Raw genomic sequence first — 18,967 nt, 5'->3', positions numbered from 1 at the left:
CCCCAGCCTTGTTTCCCTCCTGTTTCCTATTCCCTCTTTGCTCCCTCTGTGTATTTAAGCCCTGTGTTTTCCTTTGTCTGTGTGTGATTGCCATCGTCGATGGTGTGTGTTCTGTCTGTCTGCTACTTCAGTTTATTGGTATTTTCAGTCTAGTTGTTTTATGTTCAGCAATAAAGTTATTTTGCCTGTGTGAGTCTGCACTTTGGATCCTCCTTACCACACTCCTGCCTGCACACAGCCTACACATGACAGAAGCAGATTCTATTTATCATATTTACTCATTGTGTATTTATGTGTTAATGAGTGTTTCTTCTCCGCTTGCCTCTTTTTACTATTTGAGTTTATACATCTCTTTGAATTTAATCATTGTTGACCTGTAGCTGTCTTCCAAAGCATGTCTTTATCCTGTCTTTGTCCCGTCAGGAACGTCTTTCAGGATTAAGAACTCCATCTGCTAATAAGAGACTGCTCATTTCTTTGTAGGTGGTTAAAATGATGAACTCAGCAGGGGATCAAACACTCATACTGTTCCCATGTATGCATGACTAAAACAGTGTGCACATATCAGGCTTAGAAAAACGTTCTTTTATGTTATATTTCATGTTCCTGTCAGACATTTTCCTGGGTTGGGATAAATAAGAAGGTACAGACACGTATTGATGGAAGGAACCTCAGTTAATGGAATTGATTGTGAAAATAGTGTTTGCTTTCTGCAGGAACTCCGGTGAATCGGATTCCTATCATGGCCAAGCAGGTGTTGGACCTCTACATGCTCTACAAGCTTGTTACAGAAAAAGGCGGCTTAGTGGAAGTCATCAATAAGAAAATATGGCGGGAGATCACCAAAGGCCTTAACCTCCCTACCTCTATTACCAGTGCAGCTTTCACTCTCCGAACACAGTGAGTACAAGAACAGCTCACCGGTCATCTGGGAACTCTGGATGACCAACTCATTATTTTTTTATTTTTGCTTATTTTAACGAGTGAAATTTAGATTTATTGTGTATTTTTTATTTTCCTTAATTGCAAAGAAAGAGCTGGGAGCATAAAAACATAAAAGGACTATTTGGTCATAAATGTGATATACACTGTTGTATGTTCATTTCAAAATTATTTTTATCTACTTAATCACCTCTTTTCCTCTATAAAACTTTGTCTTTGAAGTCAAAATCTAGTCAATATGACGTCTTTCTTCAAATATGTTAAATTCAGAGATTATTTTAGATGAGTGGATCCTTAATGTCCCACTTACTCCCCCCTCCTCACACACACACACACACAGCTGTGTGTGTGTCTATTTTAGCACTCTGCATCACTGTAAAAATAAAAGGACATCAGGTCCTTGAGCTTCTCTCAGATGTGATGAGAGGTAAGCCGAGGGGACTTCATTCAGTCCCACCTTTCTCAGCAATTGAAAAAATGTGACATTAAAACAAAAACAAATAAACAAAATAGTCACAAAAAATCAGGAAATCATTAGCATCTGTTTCGCAGGTATATGAAGTACCTCTACCCGTATGAGTGTGAAAAGCGGGGACTGAGCTCCCCTGGCGAGCTTCAGGCAGCTATTGACAGCAACCGCCGCGAAGGCCGAAGGCAGAGTTATGGCTCAGCCATCTTGAACTGCTCTCTTGTGGGAAGCCAAAGCCTTCTGTCCTCATCAAAGATACAGATGTCCCACCTACCCATTCCTACTCACAACAGTGGCCAGATCTCCCAGGTTCCTGTGATCAAGAAAGGTAAGAGACAACAGCAAGGTGTAAGGTGGTGACTAGATTTTACCGTCATTTTATTTCCTGCTTTCTGCTGCATTGTTTACTCAACATGAGTTGTAGCTCACGGACCTGATGTCCCTGTTTTTTCATTTGCTCTTTTCCTAATTTGTTAAGCTAGGATGTTTATCTCTCTTATATGCATCTGTCTGCATCACAGTCATAGACCTGGTGTTGTTGCTTGACACAACCCCCACCCAGCACACACACACAAAAACACAAAATAAAAAACCCCTGTGAGTATTATATTATATGTTTATTGAGAGGGATCAGCTCAAAGTGTTGCCATAAAGGAGAACTCTTGTCCTTTCATTGGGCTCCAAGAAAGCATGCTGCATGCTTTGCTCCAGTTGATGCCAACACAACCACAGACAGTTACTGTGAGTCCACTGGGTTTGAGTCATAAATCACGCCAACACTTCGGCTACCTTCTGAAACAGCATCAGCAATCATCAGTGACGTCACTTGCCCTTAAAGCAAACCTTGATACTTCATAACTTCTTACTGGATTTCGCGACACATGCTCTGAAACCTCCACACAGCGCGTCTCTAGCTCTTTCTGTTTGCCTCTGATGGAAACGTGTCTCGTGTTTCGCCTGCGCTGATTCCTGGATTCCCTGGTGTGTGGTGAACCAGCGTGATGTGTGAATATATTCACTGTAAATAAACTGAACTTTGCGTTTATTTACAGTGTTTTTCTGCTTTCCAACTTCCCTCTGTCACTGATATTTCAGATTTCATCTGTAAGTCAAAACCTTTTACTTGTCAGCGAGACCCCACTCCTCTGCTTCCCCTCATACCTGCTGTCATCTACTCTTCACTTACCACTGAACTGTTCCTGCCGTCTTCAAAGTTGCTGCCATCACCCCAATGCTGAAAAAAACAGGCTTAGAGCCCAATAATTTTGATAATTTACCATATCTATCAAAAATTCTCTAAAAGATAGTTGCCACACAACTCCACTCATACTTAACTAACAATAATTTATATGAACAGTTCCAGTCTGGTTTTCGCCCCTTTCACAGCACTGAAACAGCGCTAATACAAATACCCAATGATCTTCTCGTGGCAGCTGACTCTGGTTTACTCTCCATTCTTATTCTTCTCGATCTAAGTGCTGCTTTTCATTCTCTCACTCAATTCTCCTCAGTAGGCTCGCCTCCATCGGTCTCTCCCATATCCCACTAGCCTGGTTTAAATCACTCAGTTTATTCGACTTAAATCCTTCACTTCTCAGCCCTTTCCTCTGGTCGCAGGCGTGCAGGGATCTGTCCTGGGGCCTCTTCTTTTCATTATCTAGCTTCTTCCGCTTGGACACATTTTTCGTAAATACAGTATCCAGTTTCACTGCTATGCTGATGACACCCAGCTTTATCTGTCCATTAAACCTGATTCTGCTCTCCCCCGTCCTCCCTCACTCCTGTGTAGCTGAACTAAATTCATGGTTCTCTTCCCATTTTCTCAAACTCAATAGTAACAAATCTGAGCTCCTCCTGGTCGGCTCTAAACAAACACGACCCACAACTAATAGCTTTTCTATTACAATCAATAACTCCAAGAATTTCTCCATGTGTGAAAAGTCTGGGTGTCATCCTCGATAGTACTCTATCTCTTAACTCACACATCAGTAACGTCACTCGGTCTGCATATTTCCAACTCCGTAACATTATTCGTCTCCGTCCTTTTCTCTCCCCACATGCCGCTGCCATTCTTCTTCATAGCCTGGTCACTTCCCGGGTCGATTACTGCAACTTCTTTTTGGTCTTAGTCAAAAATCTATCCATCAGCTTCAACGTGTCCAGAACTGCTGCTCGTATCATCACCAGGACCCCTTCTGTGCACCACATCACCACATCGTTGGGATTCAGGGAGGGGGAGTGTGTGTCTGTGTCAGTCTGCAGCCTCCCACTTCTGCCACCCATCCATCGTGTATGTAGGGAACGTCCCTCCAGGACAATCGGGCTCTCCCGAACCCAGACTCCTCGTCAAGAAGAGAGCGTCAAAATGCACTGAGGGACCAGTTGATCTCTTTAGAGAACAAGAGTCCTTTAGAGATTTTCTACAAAGTTTAAACGACGAATTAAAGAATGAGTTAGCTGCTAAGGAGTTAGCCGCCTCGCTGGATTGTTTTATTGCAATGTGCATTAGAGAAGATGGCTACATGTGTGACCAAAGAAGAAACAGAAACGCTCTCACTCTCTCCTTCAGCAGAAATACTGTGGAAATGGCCGGAGGCAGAGAGAGGGATCCGATGACAAAGGGGGAGCAACCAATGCAGCTTGGTGGCGTTTGCCTCCCTCTGAGCACAGAAGCAGGTTAATGTAGCCAGAAAGGCAGACTTTTCCCTATCGTGGCTCATGATACGTTCAAAACTCTCATTACACACTTGCTCCCACACACTCCGAGCATTAACTGACTCCATGGTAGAACGACGCTCTGGCTCTGAAGCTCTTCAAGTAACACTCGATGGACTTCCTGATGTAACTCATAAGATCCGCCTCTCTCTCTGCGTCTCTTATATTTGTTTGAAGAACTACTTACTCCACTGGTTCTGGGTCACCCCTACCGTTTCCTGATCCTCCATCCTCATCTCCAGACCCATCTGTGCTTCCCATTTAACACAGTCTGGCTGAAGTACTTTGAAAGGGTTTGGCACTATCTCTCCCCCTCATAGAACATATGACTCCTCCTTCCCAGTGCTTCACTTTCCACCAGACAGCTGTATAGCTTGTCTAAACCTGAATGGGGGGTGGGCGGTGAAAAAATACTCATTAGCTGCAGGCATCATCTTCCTCTACCCTAGGTTCTTGTTTTTTAGTTGTCAAGAAGAAAGACAAAGCCCTGCAGCCTTGTATTGACTTCCTCAGGTTGAACAAAATAACTGTTATAAAAATATGCACTGCCTCTACTGGCATTTGCTTCCAAGCTGTTACAGGGAGCCACCATTTTCATCAAACTAGAACTTTGCAATGCCTATCATCTGGTGTGGATTAGGCAGGCGGACGAATGGAAGACAGCCTTAACATCCACCTGGGCCACTTTGAGCATCTGGTAATGCTAACACTGTGTTTCATGGTGAACAATGTCCTCCAGAATTTCATTAACCATTTAGGTTTTGTCTATGTAGACAAAATCCTGATCTTCTCCTGGTCCCTCCAAGAGCACGACTCCCATATCCTGAGTGCCTCCTTAAAAACAAACTGGTTAAGTGAGAGAAGTACAAATTTCACATTGACACAGGTTCTTTCTTCCGGCACATTGTTGAGATGGAACACCTCAAACCTGAACCAGCTAAGGTTCAAGTAGTGATCGACTGGCCAGTTCCAGTTAACAGAGAATAGCTAGAAAAGTTGCATCTGTTTGGGTTTGTGAGCAGGCTTCCATGATATGGCTTAGTGTTTCATGCCCTCTGTAAAGCCTCTACCTACACCGCTCACCCATAGTCCCATATAGCTCTTGACCTTTGTCACTGGTCAACTCCTCTAGGTAAATAACACAGCAGTACTTACCACTATTGATCACTTCTCCACTTTGTTGCTCTGCCCAAGTTTCCCTCTGCATTAAAGATCATGCAACTCCTCCCCGACCATGTTTTCCGGCTTCCCTCTGGACATAGTGTCTGACTGCAGAATACTTCTGCATTCGCTTCACAAGTCTGATGAGTCTGCACTGCACTCAATGCCAAGGTCAGTCTGTTCTCTGGCTTTATCCTCAGACGAACAGCTAAGCAGCAAATCAGGTATTGGAGGCCGTCCTGTGCTGCATTGCTTCTTCTAATCAGTCCACTTAGAGCTCCCAGCTGGCCTGAATAGAATATGCCCATACCACGCCTTCTTCATCAACTGGACTATGTCCCTTTAAGTCATCTCTCGGATACCAGCCTCCACTCTTTTGATCTGGTGAAGGTGAGCACTCAGTCCAACTGCATCTCCGCAGATGCCGCTGCCTCTTGAAAGCCACCTGTGCCACCAGGAACAAAATAAGCACCTAGCCGATCACAGCAGAATCCCAGCAGCCATCTACTGTCCTGGTCCAAAGGTTTGGCTCTCCACTCATGGTTTTACCCGTCTTTTCAAAATACAAACAACTTCCCCCTAAATTTATTGGGCCTTTAGAGTTAGATTCCATGGTTAACCATGTGCCTGCCCATCTCAAATGACCCCACAACATAGAAATCCACAAAGTCTTTCATGATTCCCAATTAAAATGTGTTTTTTCCAGTCCGTTGTGCCCATCCTTCAGACCACCACCACCAGCAGAGTCATTGATGGGCAACCTGCCTTCTCAGTTACATGGATTATGGATTTCAGACACCACGGGAGAGGCATCCATGGATGGAAGGGATACAGTCCTCAGTCCTGGCTTCCACAGGCCCCAGTTCTGGATAAAAACATGATTAGGAAGTGCCACTGCCGGCGGGGTGTGTACTGTCATGGTCCCTCAGTCCTCCCTGATTGATTTCTTTGGGTTTGTTTTCTATCTGTCTCTCTGGCTCAGCTTTCTCTCTGTGTGCATGGGTGAGACCTGACACACCTGGGGCAGTCACCCTCCTGATCCCAATGATCTTATTAGCAGCCACTGCTTAAAGTAGTGGCTGGCTGCCGTTCTTTGCTGTATGTTGAAGTACACAGTTAAGCTGTGGCTCTTTCTCCTCCATGTGTTTGTCCTACGCAGATTCCTGGATTCCCTTCCCTGGCGTCGTGAGCCAAATGGATGTCCCTTCCTCCCTGGACCCCTGGAGCACGATTCCCCCTTTGGATAGTGTTGTTGTGTAAATATATGCACTGTAAATGAACGCACTGAATTTTCACCTTCTGAGTCATGCACTTGAGTCCAACCTGCTCTTTTGGGCTGCAACTCCATATTTACAATAGCTTTACAATATTATACATTAATATTATTACCATAGTGGGCAGTGGGCCTTTTTAACTATAGTCACTGCGGTTCACAACGTGTCACCATACACATGGAGCCTTGGGGGGCAGGTTCATTACCCAGGGGTTGGTGGGTGGGGCTGCTGCAGTATTCAGCCATTCACTGCTACGTGCATCTTAGACATTGGTACTGTTGGAGGTCGAGATGTCCTGGATCTTTGTCTGTGTGCCTCTGGCTCCGTGGGTGGGGGGTTATTGTTGCTTCCAACACTCTCTCACGCCACAAGAAGATTGTTGATTTGTGTATCTGTGCATTTTCATCGTTTTCTTTTCCAGGTACTGTGTTTTTTTTCTTTCTTTGTTTTGTTCTTACAGGTTGTTACGGCCCTAGCAGGGCCTCTCTCTCTCCTGAGGGTGCCTGTGTGGGCGTGTCCCACTACCTCCTGCCTGAGGTGCTACCTTTCCCTCCTGTACAGCTGACTCCCATCAGCAATTAAGGGTATTTAAGCCCAGAGCAGGGTGAGCTCTGGGCCAGAGTGCCATTTGTGTGGTTTCCAGCTAGTGAGCTGTGTATTGTGGTTTCCAGCTAGTGAGCTGCGCTTTCCTTTTGACTTTTTGCTTTATTTGACCAACGCCTGAGTTTTGTTTGTGTTTTATGGTGATAACGGCTTGTCCGTCTCTTTTAGTTGAATAACTTCAATAAAACGGTTTTATTTAACTGTTTTGCCTCCCTGTCTCCTTTTTCTGACCCGGTCACTTTTGTTGCTTCCCCCTTAACGCCTAGACCCCCCCGGGGAACGTAACAAGTGGGGGCTCGTCCGGGATATTTGAAAAGGGAGTTCTGTGTTGGATTTGGTTTTCTTTTTGATTATCTCACTTTGTCACCTTTTAGAGATTCACAACTTCCCAGTTTAGTTAGGTGAGTGTCCAGCTGAGCTTTGTTTTAAGTTCTTCCTTCGGGCACTCTTTTGTTGTTTTGCCTTTTTTATTTTCGGAGTAATCCTGGGCGGGGATTAGTTCCCTGTTGGGGGTAGGCAATTCAGGGCCCCGGTCGCTGAAGTTCTGCCTTTCAAGTTGCCTCGAGCCCAGCACGCTCCAGAAGATAGGTAGGCAAGTTTGTTGTGCTCAGGAACTGGGTAGGTCGTGTGTTGTATGGGTGTGTGTAGCAGAAGGTAGTTGGTCAAGGAGAAAAAGTTGTTTGGTTACCATTAATTGTTGGCTAGCCTGTGAGAATTGGCACAGGTGCGTGTGTGGTGGTGGTTTTTTTTCCAGGCTGGAATGGCGTTCCAGTTGAATCAGCTGGAGCTGACGAGCACTGGGCCTACATCTGTTGGTGAACAGGTGTCCAGAGGCTCGTTTATGAGCAATAACATCCACCTGGTTCCAGTTTTCTGTGAGTCCAATGTTCATAGCTTCTTTATCGCCTTTGAACGCATAGCGACCGCACTGCAATGGCCTCAGGACATGTGGTGCGTGATGTTACTATGTAAGTTGACAGGTAAGGCTCAGGAGGTTTGTTCTGCTTTGTCAACGGAGGACTGCTTAGTTTATGAAAAGCTTAAAAGTGCTGTCCTCCAAGCCCATGAACTCCTACCTGAAGCCTATAGGCAGAACTTTCGAGGTTTGGGGTTGGCACAGGGTCAGTCCTACCTTGACTTTGCTAGGGAGAAGGCAAAGCTCTTTGATAGGTGGTGTGCTGCGAGCCAGGTTAACGACGTGGGGTCCATACGTGAGCTTATGCTGGTGGAAGATTTTAAAAACTCGGTTCCTGAGTCTGTTTCTTGTTATTTAAGTGAGCAAAGGGTTTCCACTTTACAGCGGGCTGCCATACTGGCAGATGAGTTTACCCTAACTCATAAAACAAACACGGTGGAATGTGACATCCCTTCTCACGGTAACACATCTTGGAGAGCTAGGAGGGAGCCAGCTAACAAGGCTGAAAAGGTTGTGGTTTCGAGACCCAAAACGAAGCTTTGTTTCTTCTGCCACAACCCTGGACACCTCATCGCTGACTGTTCGAAATTGAACCTCAAACGGAAAGCCGACTCAAAGCAAAAAGTGCCTGCTTTGAGAAAAGCTAGTCGTGGTTCTCAAACCGACCAGGTTGCCAGGCCTGGTAAAAGGCTACACTTGGAGCGTAACTGCTCAATCGTGTCATGTAGTCAGTGTGAGAGGTCAACTAACCCTGAGCTGCTGCTGGTTGACAATGTCCCCGTTCCTCAACATGACCTGCAGGTGGACAGATCATGTATAACACCACCACTCAGATCTGCACCCCTGACTAACAAGCATGCCAGTACCCGTGACCTGAGCAATCGTCTGAAAACTGTTACAGTAAGGTCTTCTGACTGCCTGCTGTGTTCTCCACATGTGATGGCTCAAAAAAGCCCTGGCTATCACATGAGACATTGTTTTGAGGGTCTGCGGCCACCCTCAGTAAGTATTTTGAACCCATTGAGATGGGGTTGGCAGCTTCCGCGGGCAATGCCTAACCGTTGCTACGCGGTTTGGTAGGTGGAAAGCCTGCATTTCGTCCTGACACGGCTATGGACTCACCTTTTGTTATTGTGATTTGACAAACCATGGGTTTGCATTTATGGGAGGGGGTGTTACGGCCCTAGCAGGGCCTCTCTCTCTCCTGAGGGTGCCTGTGTGGGCGTGTCCCACTACCTCCTGCCTGAGGTGCTACCTTTCCCTCCTGTACAGCTGACTCCCATCAGCAATTAAGGGTATTTAAGCCCAGAGCAGGGTGAGCTCTGGGCCAGAGTGCCATTTGTGTGGTTTCCAGCTAGTGAGCTGTGTATTGTGGTTTCCAGCTAGTGAGCTGCGCTTTCCTTTTGACTTTTTGCTTTATTTGACCAACGCCTGAGTTTTGTTTGTGTTTTATGGTGATAACGGCTTGTCCGTCTCTTTTAGTTGAATAACTTCAATAAAACGGTTTTATTTAACTGTTTTGCCTCCCTGTCTCCTTTTTCTGACCCGGTCACTTTTGTTGCTTCCCCCTTAACGCCTAGACCCCCCCGGGGAACGTAACAAGGTGCAGCAGTCGGTGATACATCGTGTTTTCCTATTTGTCTCAATCCTTTTATTTTATTTCTCCCGTTTTGTTCTGCCTGTCAGTTTTATACTGTAATAACTGATACAACACTAAAGATACTTTTTCACTACACTTCTTCCAGCTGCAGGCTGCTGGTGGGCTGTGTGCTGCACGGCCTTCCTGTGATACTCTGCCACATAATGCAAAGCCCAAAACTTTTACTTAAATATACTTCAGTAAATAGAAACAAACAAATACAAATGTGTCAGATTGTTGTGAATTCATTTATAATGTAAATCCACTGAAGAAAGAAAAGGAAACAATGTATCAAATATGAAATGTTTGTTCTTTATGTGAGCAACCAAAGAGGATCTATTTATAGATCACATTTTTAATAAGAACTATTGTGTCAAATCATTTATGTGTTAAAATGAAATTTGGACAGGTGATTAGAGGAGCCTGTTTTCATCAGTATGTATATTAATGTAAATATTGTATAAGAGCAGGGACAGATCATATATTGGCTTTTTTGTTGGTTTTTTCCTCCAGAGGAACCCATGATTGCCAGCTGCCTGTCCAGGCAGGTGGCTCTGCCCATGACTCCCAGCAGCCATCCTGCTGCAGCCATGGCCGTCCAGACAGCCGCTCTGGAACAGCTGAGAGAGAAACTGGACAGTGGCGAGCCGCCACAGAAGAAGATGATGATGGAGCAGCAGAGGATCATGCAGCATGCCCTGCAGCAAAACCTGCTGGCGATGGCCTCCCAGCTACCCCTCAACATCAAACTTAACAACAGAGGTAAGAACAGTCACTTAAGGTTTGAGTGCATGCTCTTTGGTTGGTGTTGTATGTGCGTCTTTGTCATTTCTTCATTTCATTTTCCAGTTAAAACCAGTTTAAGTAAAGTCTTTAATTTCACAATGTAAACTTCTAAATTTCCAAAACAGTGTTGAGGGCATGACCTCTGTGTCCTGTCACAGCCGTCTCTTTGCGTGGCTTTGGCAATGAAACTTCTAAGGACACTAAAAAGGGTCAATTAAGATGCTTCAGATGCTCGTGGATATAATACTATCTAACGTAATCTGCTGTCCACTGAAGCCTCTGCAAGAACCTAAATGGACAAAGAAATAGATTTCCTATAGCTTAGCACTGTTGCAGCCTGTGTTCCTTTTATTGTCGCAAAGAAATCCTACAATTAGATGTTTTAGTTGTGTAGGCCGTTCCTTTCCATTCACACACATGATCACGTTTAAATGTGATATTTTACAAAATCCTGATACAATCTGAAGTATTTTAGTAACAAAGCATTTAACATGGAGCAGGGTCGTACTCACATGGTGTTGCTGTTAAAGGTGTTTTGTGGCACTACCAGGTGACGTAGCCCCAAACAAACACATTTATTAACATTTGTCAGGAATGATGAGTCCAGCTGTTTCAGGACATTTCTGAACCTTGAACATGGAGACACGGTAAGAGGTGGTTAGCATGAATGAACATTTCACATAACAGATGTTCACTCAGATGGGAATTTAACTATTGTTACTAATACAGTGTGATCTGCTCACTTTATGTTTGTATAAACATATTTGAGGCTGATTTGAGTGTAAATCTGAGCCTGACTCAAAAATGTGTCACAAACAGCAAACGGTGAAATACCTGAACCACTAACATGCACAGAATTCATCATGTAACACGTCATTACAGACTCATCAGACTCGAGATGTTTTTCTCGTGCTGATCATGAGTGAGTACGCCCTCCTGCCGCGGCTTCGGCTGCAGCCAGCGCGGCTCATGAAAATCCATAAGTCACATATGACTTAATGATAGCGGTTAAAGGAAGAATGAGAGGCCCAGCTACTCAAGTGTGATATCATTTCTGTGTGCACCAGTGCCTCGCACATATTAGTCATAATAGCTGCCTTGAATTTGATAGGTGATGGAAGAATGAGGTTAATTCCCACACCGGCCATCCAGCTCTGTCAAAAACAAACCCTGTTATTTAAGATTACACTGAAAACTATTATTATTGTCTCTCAAATGGATAAATTTGTGTTTACAGATGTTTTAGTGCAGCAGCCACCAGCTGAGATCACTGTGTGCACGGCTCGTCTGTTCTCTGAGGACGATTTTGTTCAGTTAAAAGTTTATTTTATTTGCTTTCAGGTTTTGTTTTAGAGTACTATTGACACGCTACGCTTTCTTTCTGCTGGTTTCCGTTCTGAAATGGCAAAAGTTAACGACATTTCTGTCATTTAAGAACCTGGCCAAGTTTTCCGACTGTGTTGTGATAGGATTCATCCATAATTGACATGCAGAAATAGCTGTGCCATCTTTTGACAGTTCTTTCTCCCCAGAACTCTTTAATAAAGCTCTCCTTATCCTGTCACTCTCTGAATTATCACCAATACTCTTCTTGCTTCTTCTGTTCCTTTTCTAAATGCTCATATTGAGTTTTTTTCTCTCTCCTTCTGTGCCCCTTCTCTTGACAGATGATAGACAAGAGACTGCATTGAACCTGTCTACCAACGGCATTAGCAGCATCAACATGTCAATAGAAATAAATGGAGTTGTCTACACAGGTAAATAGAGGGGCCGTTTGCTGATGTAATTGCAGGCAGGAAATTCAATAAGTTATAGGAGCACCCTGGTGCTTAGTCCTCTACACAATTTGATGTCTTTGCTATAAAATCCATCGTAATGAAGTGGCAGTCCAATAGTGTTAAAAAAGTTAAATATCTCAAAATTGGGCCTGTGAATTTGAAGGTTTATTTTCTGTGTGTGTGTGTGTGTGTGTGTGTGTGTGTGTGTGTGTGTGTGTGTGTGTGTGTGTGTGTGTGTGTGTGGATACAGGGAGCTTGTGCCTTGTAGTAATTACTGCATCTCTCCTTTAACATAGCCCATTCATATCATCATGCTATCGTCTCTAAGCTCTCTGAAGTCCTCCACAGAGCTTCCAGCTGCTATTCTCAGATCACTCTGTGGATCCTCTTTCACTGGACCTCAAACTTGTACAAAGACCAAAGATCAACTTATGCTTCAAACTGGCCTCTAACATATCTGAAGGATTGTAGCTGGTGAGGGGTCCCTGCTAACTGGTCATTTGCAATTACCAGTAGATTTCAGTGTCCACAGTGTCTGCCAATCAAGTGAGGAGCAAAAATTTGCTATTTTTTCAGCACTGAACAGGTTGAATGTGTCACTGCAGTCTCGCTCTGCTAAATCTTGTTCAATTCAGTTTTATTTATACAACACCAAATCACAACAACAGTCGCCTCAAGGTGCTTTATATGTAAGGTCGACCCTACAATAATACATGCAGAGACAAACCCAACAGTCATATGACCCCCTATGAGCAGCACTTTGGCGACAGTGGGAAGGAAAAACTCCCTTTTAACAGGAAGAAACCTCCGGCAGAACCAGGCTCAGGGAGGGGCGGGGCCATCTGCTGTGATTGGTTGGGGTGAGAGAAGGAAGACAGGATAAAGACATGCTGTGGAAGAGAGACAGAGGTTAATAACAGATATGATTCAGTGCAGAGACATAGGACTCCTGCTGCAGCATTTTGGATTAACTGAAAGCTTTTCAGGGAGTTTTTAGGACTTCCTGATAATTATGAATCCAGTCGTCCAGCCTGGAAGGAATAAATGCATGAAGCAATTTTTCAGCATCACTCTGAGACAGGATAAAAGGATGGTTGGCTCAACAGAGCTCTGACTTTTTGAAACCTGGGGTTGTTCTTATTTTCTTCAATCAGTGATGAATAGTAAGATGTTCTGGCTTTGTGGAGGGCTTTCTTATAAAGCAACAAACTATTTCTCCAGGCTAAATGATGATCCTCTAAATTTGTGACACGCCATTTCCTCTCCAGATTACGAGTCATCTGCTTTAGGCTACGTGTTTGAGAATTATACCACGGAGTCAGGTACTTCTGATTAGAGACCTTAGTTTTCACAGGAGCTACAGTATCCAGAGTCGTACGTAGTGAGGAGGTGAAATTATTAACAAGATGATCGACCTCTGTTGGGGTAGCGTTCAGATAGCTGCTCTGCTCTGTGTTATGCACAAAAACAACATTGGTGTATTTTATTTATGGAGCATTATTATTTAATAAATGCTGATAACTCTGAGTAATTTCTTCATCTACATCTACGCTGCATGTTAATAAAGGTGCCTGTGTGAGATCTGGGACACAGTGTGACCAAGAACTCTCTTTTTGTTCTTACTTTATGGCTTTAAAAATATCGAGATATATATCGTATATCACCATCCAGCTAAAGAATATCGAGATATGAATTTTGGATCATATCGCCCAGTCCTAACTACTATTGCTGTAAGTTATGTCAGATTATTCCTTTTGCTTGTTAAAACAAACAAAACTATGTTTTTGTCAGCCTGTGAATTTCATTCTCTGGTCAGATCCAACACCCACTTCATCTTTTTTGATATTACCTGTGAGGGATACCAAAATAAATCCTTTCGTGCTTTATAAAAGCGTCTGAAACAAACACACTCTGAAATCTGATGTTAGGACAGCGCAGAGTTCAAGGCTAACTTAGGCTCGATGTTTCTCCACAGGCGTCCTGTTTGCTCGGCAGTCGCCCATAGCAGGGATGGCAGGACACCATGGGAAGCATCATGGCTGTCAGACTCAGGGAAGAAGCAGCCCAACAAAGTTCCAGCCCTCCTCATCCTCCTCATCCTCTTCTTCTTCTCTCCATGGACACCGAAACACCTCCCCCTGACCCTCCACTTCTTCTCACCTCCCCCTCCAGTCCCAGTGAGAAGAACCATGTTACTAAATCATCAGATTAACTCCAGTTTATTTCAGTTGTGGTTTACTCCACATCCACAGGTGAGCAAAGCACTGATTAAAAAGCAACTGTTGCATATAGACATCTACCTGCCCCCACTTTTAACCTGTGTGACAGAACATTGTTCATGTCCTCAAACACATCTAGTTAGTGTGGAAAAGTTCACTCATCAACTCAACATACCACCACAGTGAGCCAAAGACTCGTACCCCCGCGCTGAAATGATGTTGCAGCTGAAACCGTGGTTTTGATTTTTGTAACTTTGTGACAAACCTCAGAAACGGACTGTTTACAGTGGATACATGAGGGACTGATCCAAAAACAAGAAGCACATCAGAGGTGAAAACCATCTGGTCTGTTAGATAAACAGATACTCAAAGACTGGTGTTCGTTCACACGCTGGAGTTAAAGTGATGTGTTTACTTTCCTCTCTACTGCATGGCTCTGTCCACCCGCTAACAGTCCTATAAGCACAGCGTGTCTCAAAGCCATGTTGTTCACAACACAAAGATCAGCTACACAATTCATTAGAATAATTTGTTTGTTAGGTTTCCCCAAACCAGCTGGTACCAAACTAGCAATAGCCTGAGTTTGCTGTAGTGTATAATATTATGATAGCTGCCTAAGGTGTGTACTATGTAAGTATAATAACCACTCCAATACGTATTAAAGCTGCATCTTGACACTACAGAGAGCCTCAAATTTGGGGGAAAATCCCACTGTAGCTGTTCAAGTGCAAAGAGCTGCTGTTCAGTGTGTTTGTGTCTCCACCATAACCAGAACACGTCTCCATCATGGGATTCATCGTTTGTTTAGTAAATATGTAAACATAATTAGAAAGCAGGCGTGTTTGTGTCCTCTCTGCTTTCAGGATGTTGAGTACAGCTTACATTAAAGTAATGAACGTGTTGTTCTGAGGGCAAATATTGCACTTTATGTTGAGCGTGATTTTTACCCTGAGTAAGATTTTGGAAGCTCTTCTGACCAAACCATACGTGTAAAGTCTGTGCTGAGGTTGATGTAGACATACTGTAGATGCACAGATGGTGTGATGCTGTTGGGCTGACTGAAAGTCCTCAGAGGAAACGACTGTGACGAGAACGAGCAGCAGTTCAGTTTGCAGGCAGTAGGTGAGCAGGAGGCAAACACAGGTAACAGAGCAGTCATGAGTCAAACGTGGTTTTATTTTGGGTTTCTGTTTTAAAATAATGCTCTGGTGTCTTCATAAAGACCTTTGTTCATCGTGAAAGGCAGTGGACACACGCTGAAGTGTTGTTTCTAGTACGTCTGTTAAAGCAGGTGTATGTTTGATCCTGTATCATCGCTCTCGCTGATGCTCGTTGGCAAAACTTCACCAAACCACCTACATACAGACAAAGGATCAATACAAAATATACCTCATACATTTACTTTGTTATTACTGTTTTAGTTCAAATTCAAATTCACATTTTATTTGTCACATACACAGTCATACACAGTACGATATGTAGTGAAATGCTTGGACAACTGCTCGTGACCTAAAGAAAACAAAAAGGAAAAGGCTATGAATAAGATAGGAAATAAATATGAAAAATTAAAAAGGGTAAATTTAACTAGGAAGGAATAAAATATAAATTAAGGTTAAAAATGAAATAACTGTACAACACAAATTAGAATGAAGGGTAAATTTAACTGGGAAGAATAAGATAAATATATAAATTAAAGTTGAAAATAAAATAACTGTACAACAAAATACACAATATAGAACTATATAAGAATGTATGAAGAAATCTAAATATAAATAATATATACACAATAACAGCAGCTGTACAAGTATTAACCGGAGATGAAGAATATAGTGACCAGTGTTGTGCAAAAACAAAGTCCAGAAAGTCCAGTGTGTGTGTAAGAACTGTATGTGTGGGTCAGTACTGTGTGGTGGTGTGATTGAGAGACCGTATCGCCTGCGGGAAGAAGCTCCTCCTCAGTCTCTCTGTGTTGGTCTTCAGGGAGCAGAATCGCTTTCCTGACCTCAACAGAGAGAACAGTCCGTTGTTGGGATGGCTGAGGTCCTTCACGATCTTCCTGGCCTTGGTCCAGCACCGCCTGCTGTAGATCGAGTGCAGGTCAGGGAGCTCGGAGCGGATGGTGCGCTCAGCTGACCGCACAACCCTCTGTAGAGCTCGTCTGTCCTGCATGGTGCTGTTCCCGAACCAGGTTAAGATGTTTCCCGTCAGGATGCTCTCTATGGTGCACGAGTAAAAGTTCCTGAGCACCTTGGAGGGCAGTTCAATGGATCGCTGGGTTTTTTTCACATTTTATATGATTAAACAAGAGACACACATCTACCTCATTCATTATACAACGTGCCAACAATCACGTCTACATGGCAACTTTCATATCCATGTATTTATGAACCAGCAAGTTTACAGAGCTTTTTACGTTATACCAAAAGAATCCAGATGAAAATGAACAGAAAGAAGAAATGATGGTGGCACAAGTGTAAAAGGTGTTTTAGATATAAATATGTGTTCATGTGATACTTTTTGTGTCTGATTGTAAGAAACTGCAGAAATGAATTTGGGATCTTGCATCTTTCTCAGAATGACGCAGCTTTACATTTATCGTCCATATTTATAGCAGGGAAATTGTTGTAATTCAAGCTGATATCAGCCTAAAATTGTCTCCTGCAGTGCTGACAAACACTAAAGACATCATGAAATGCTATAATTACTTAAACTCCAGCACTCGCATAAAGATGTTTTTGATGTTTATCTCAGATTCACTCAGTTATCATTATGATGCATTCGCTTCAAACATGATCAGAGGACGTTTCAGTGGCTCCGAGCAGAGAACAACAACAGTTTGGAGTATTTGCATCATTTACTTCCACGTACAGGCCAGGCTGGGTGATGCTGCAGGTTTCAGTAACGTCCCACAGACGACAGAAACATCTGAACAAAATGAGGAAGAACATTTTTGTGTTTGTTGCTTTTTTGCTTGTCATCATTAACCAGCACAGCAGTAACATTTTTGAGTACTTCACATCACATCTGTTTGGTGAAACTGAGCTAACATTCCCAGATATGCACTTCAGTCCCATCACATTTAGGAATGTTACCCTCAGATTCCTCCTCATTCATTTCAAAGCAACATATGAAGAGTTCGTGGAATGTAAGCATGTAACTGAGTTGTGTCTATATTTCAGATTTAATGATGGCAAAAATGGCAAAGACACAAACGCAGTACAGAAAGATGTGACTCACAGGGAGCTAATGGAGTGTTGCAATCAATACTTTGTATTAAATCAAAAATATAATATCTCTGTATGTTTAACTGTGGGTCCTGAACCACAAATATAATTTGTTTTAAACCTTAATAATTCTAAGAACATTCACTGCTACCTGCTGTCGTTTAACTGGGTTTTTTTGGTTTTTTTAACTGTTGTAACTAAACAAATCGCAGCCACGGACACGTGAAACTAGCGTGGAGACGCTCCAGGACCAGTGAGACTGTCTCTTTCTTAGCATCCTGTAGGATGATGCCCACTACATCGTTTAATTCTGTTTTATTTGCATCCAAACACAACAACAATGGCCTCGAGGTGCTTCAGCAGCTCAGATAACTGAAACATTTCACACTCACTTGATTTTGAGCTCATCGAGAGCAGAGAACCAAAGAGAAAGCAACACCTCCGCATGCAGGAAAAATGTAACCAAATAACATGTATTGTATTTGATCTATGATATGCTCTGCTTGTAGTTTTTAGACAATGACTGCGTTATGAGTTGTGTGCAAAGCTGTAAATGTTTCCCTTTGTTTGAATACATCCAGTGCATTCTGGGACACTGGCGTGTGGTGCTCAGGGGTAAAAATGTGTCAAAAACAGTTGTGATGGATTTTCTGGGTTTACCATTTGACTTGTGGTGCATTTAGAAATAAAAACATGCGTTTAACGCAACCTTTCCATTGTTCTGTACAAATGTTTGTGTTACCAAATGCATTTATATAAACACGATACTCCACAATCAGTATCTTGGGTTCTGACAAACTTGACTTGTGATGCATCCTGAAAACACTCTCATTATTACTTTTTTATTATTTCTTGTTCTACTGCAAGAAAACAGTGAAAACATTTGTTTCAGAAACAGAAAACTGCAAAGTCCTTTTCAGCAAATGCAGTTTGTCGAGTGCAGCATTAAGCAGGTAAAATGCTGTAAAGATTGGTTAATTAAGACTGAGAATCCTGATGTAATTAGGGGCAGCAAAGATTAGCGGTTGTCAATGGTGCAGCTAGGATTTGCAGTAATAGGTTTATTATTGGGGCTTGCTGAATGTTACTTTATACTTCTGAATAAACAAAAACAAATTAGGAGCAGTCATCCAATAAAGGGTTATCTTGTCAAGGGCTGACAGAAATCCATGCCCCTATAACACAGTGTTAATTTTATGCACCACTGACAAACACAATGGTAATCAATAACAACACTATAA

At 43.0% G+C, this 18,967-nt stretch overlaps 1 protein-coding gene across 1 annotated transcript; it reads left to right on the top strand.

Moving 5' to 3' along the window:
• Positions 1 to 403: 403 nt before the first annotated feature.
• On the top strand, positions 404 to 15,921 carry arid3c (AT rich interactive domain 3C (BRIGHT-like)). Its single transcript, XM_040046565.1, has 5 exons — positions 404 to 900; positions 1,495 to 1,739; positions 10,233 to 10,481; positions 12,173 to 12,262; positions 14,259 to 15,921. Exons 1-5 carry the CDS (start codon positions 743 to 745, stop codon positions 14,423 to 14,425), a joined length of 909 nt encoding a protein of 302 aa, XP_039902499.1. The 5' UTR covers positions 404 to 742; the 3' UTR covers positions 14,426 to 15,921.
• The last annotated feature ends 3,046 nt before the right edge of the window (positions 15,922 to 18,967 follow it).

Source organism: Simochromis diagramma, unplaced genomic scaffold (assembly GCF_900408965.1).
Source record: "Simochromis diagramma unplaced genomic scaffold, fSimDia1.1 OVJJ01000005.1, whole genome shotgun sequence".
Classification (NCBI taxonomy): Eukaryota; Metazoa; Chordata; class Actinopteri; order Cichliformes; family Cichlidae; genus Simochromis; species Simochromis diagramma.
Note: the sequence above shows the minus strand (reverse complement) of the source record. Positions and strands in the feature narration are given on the sequence as shown.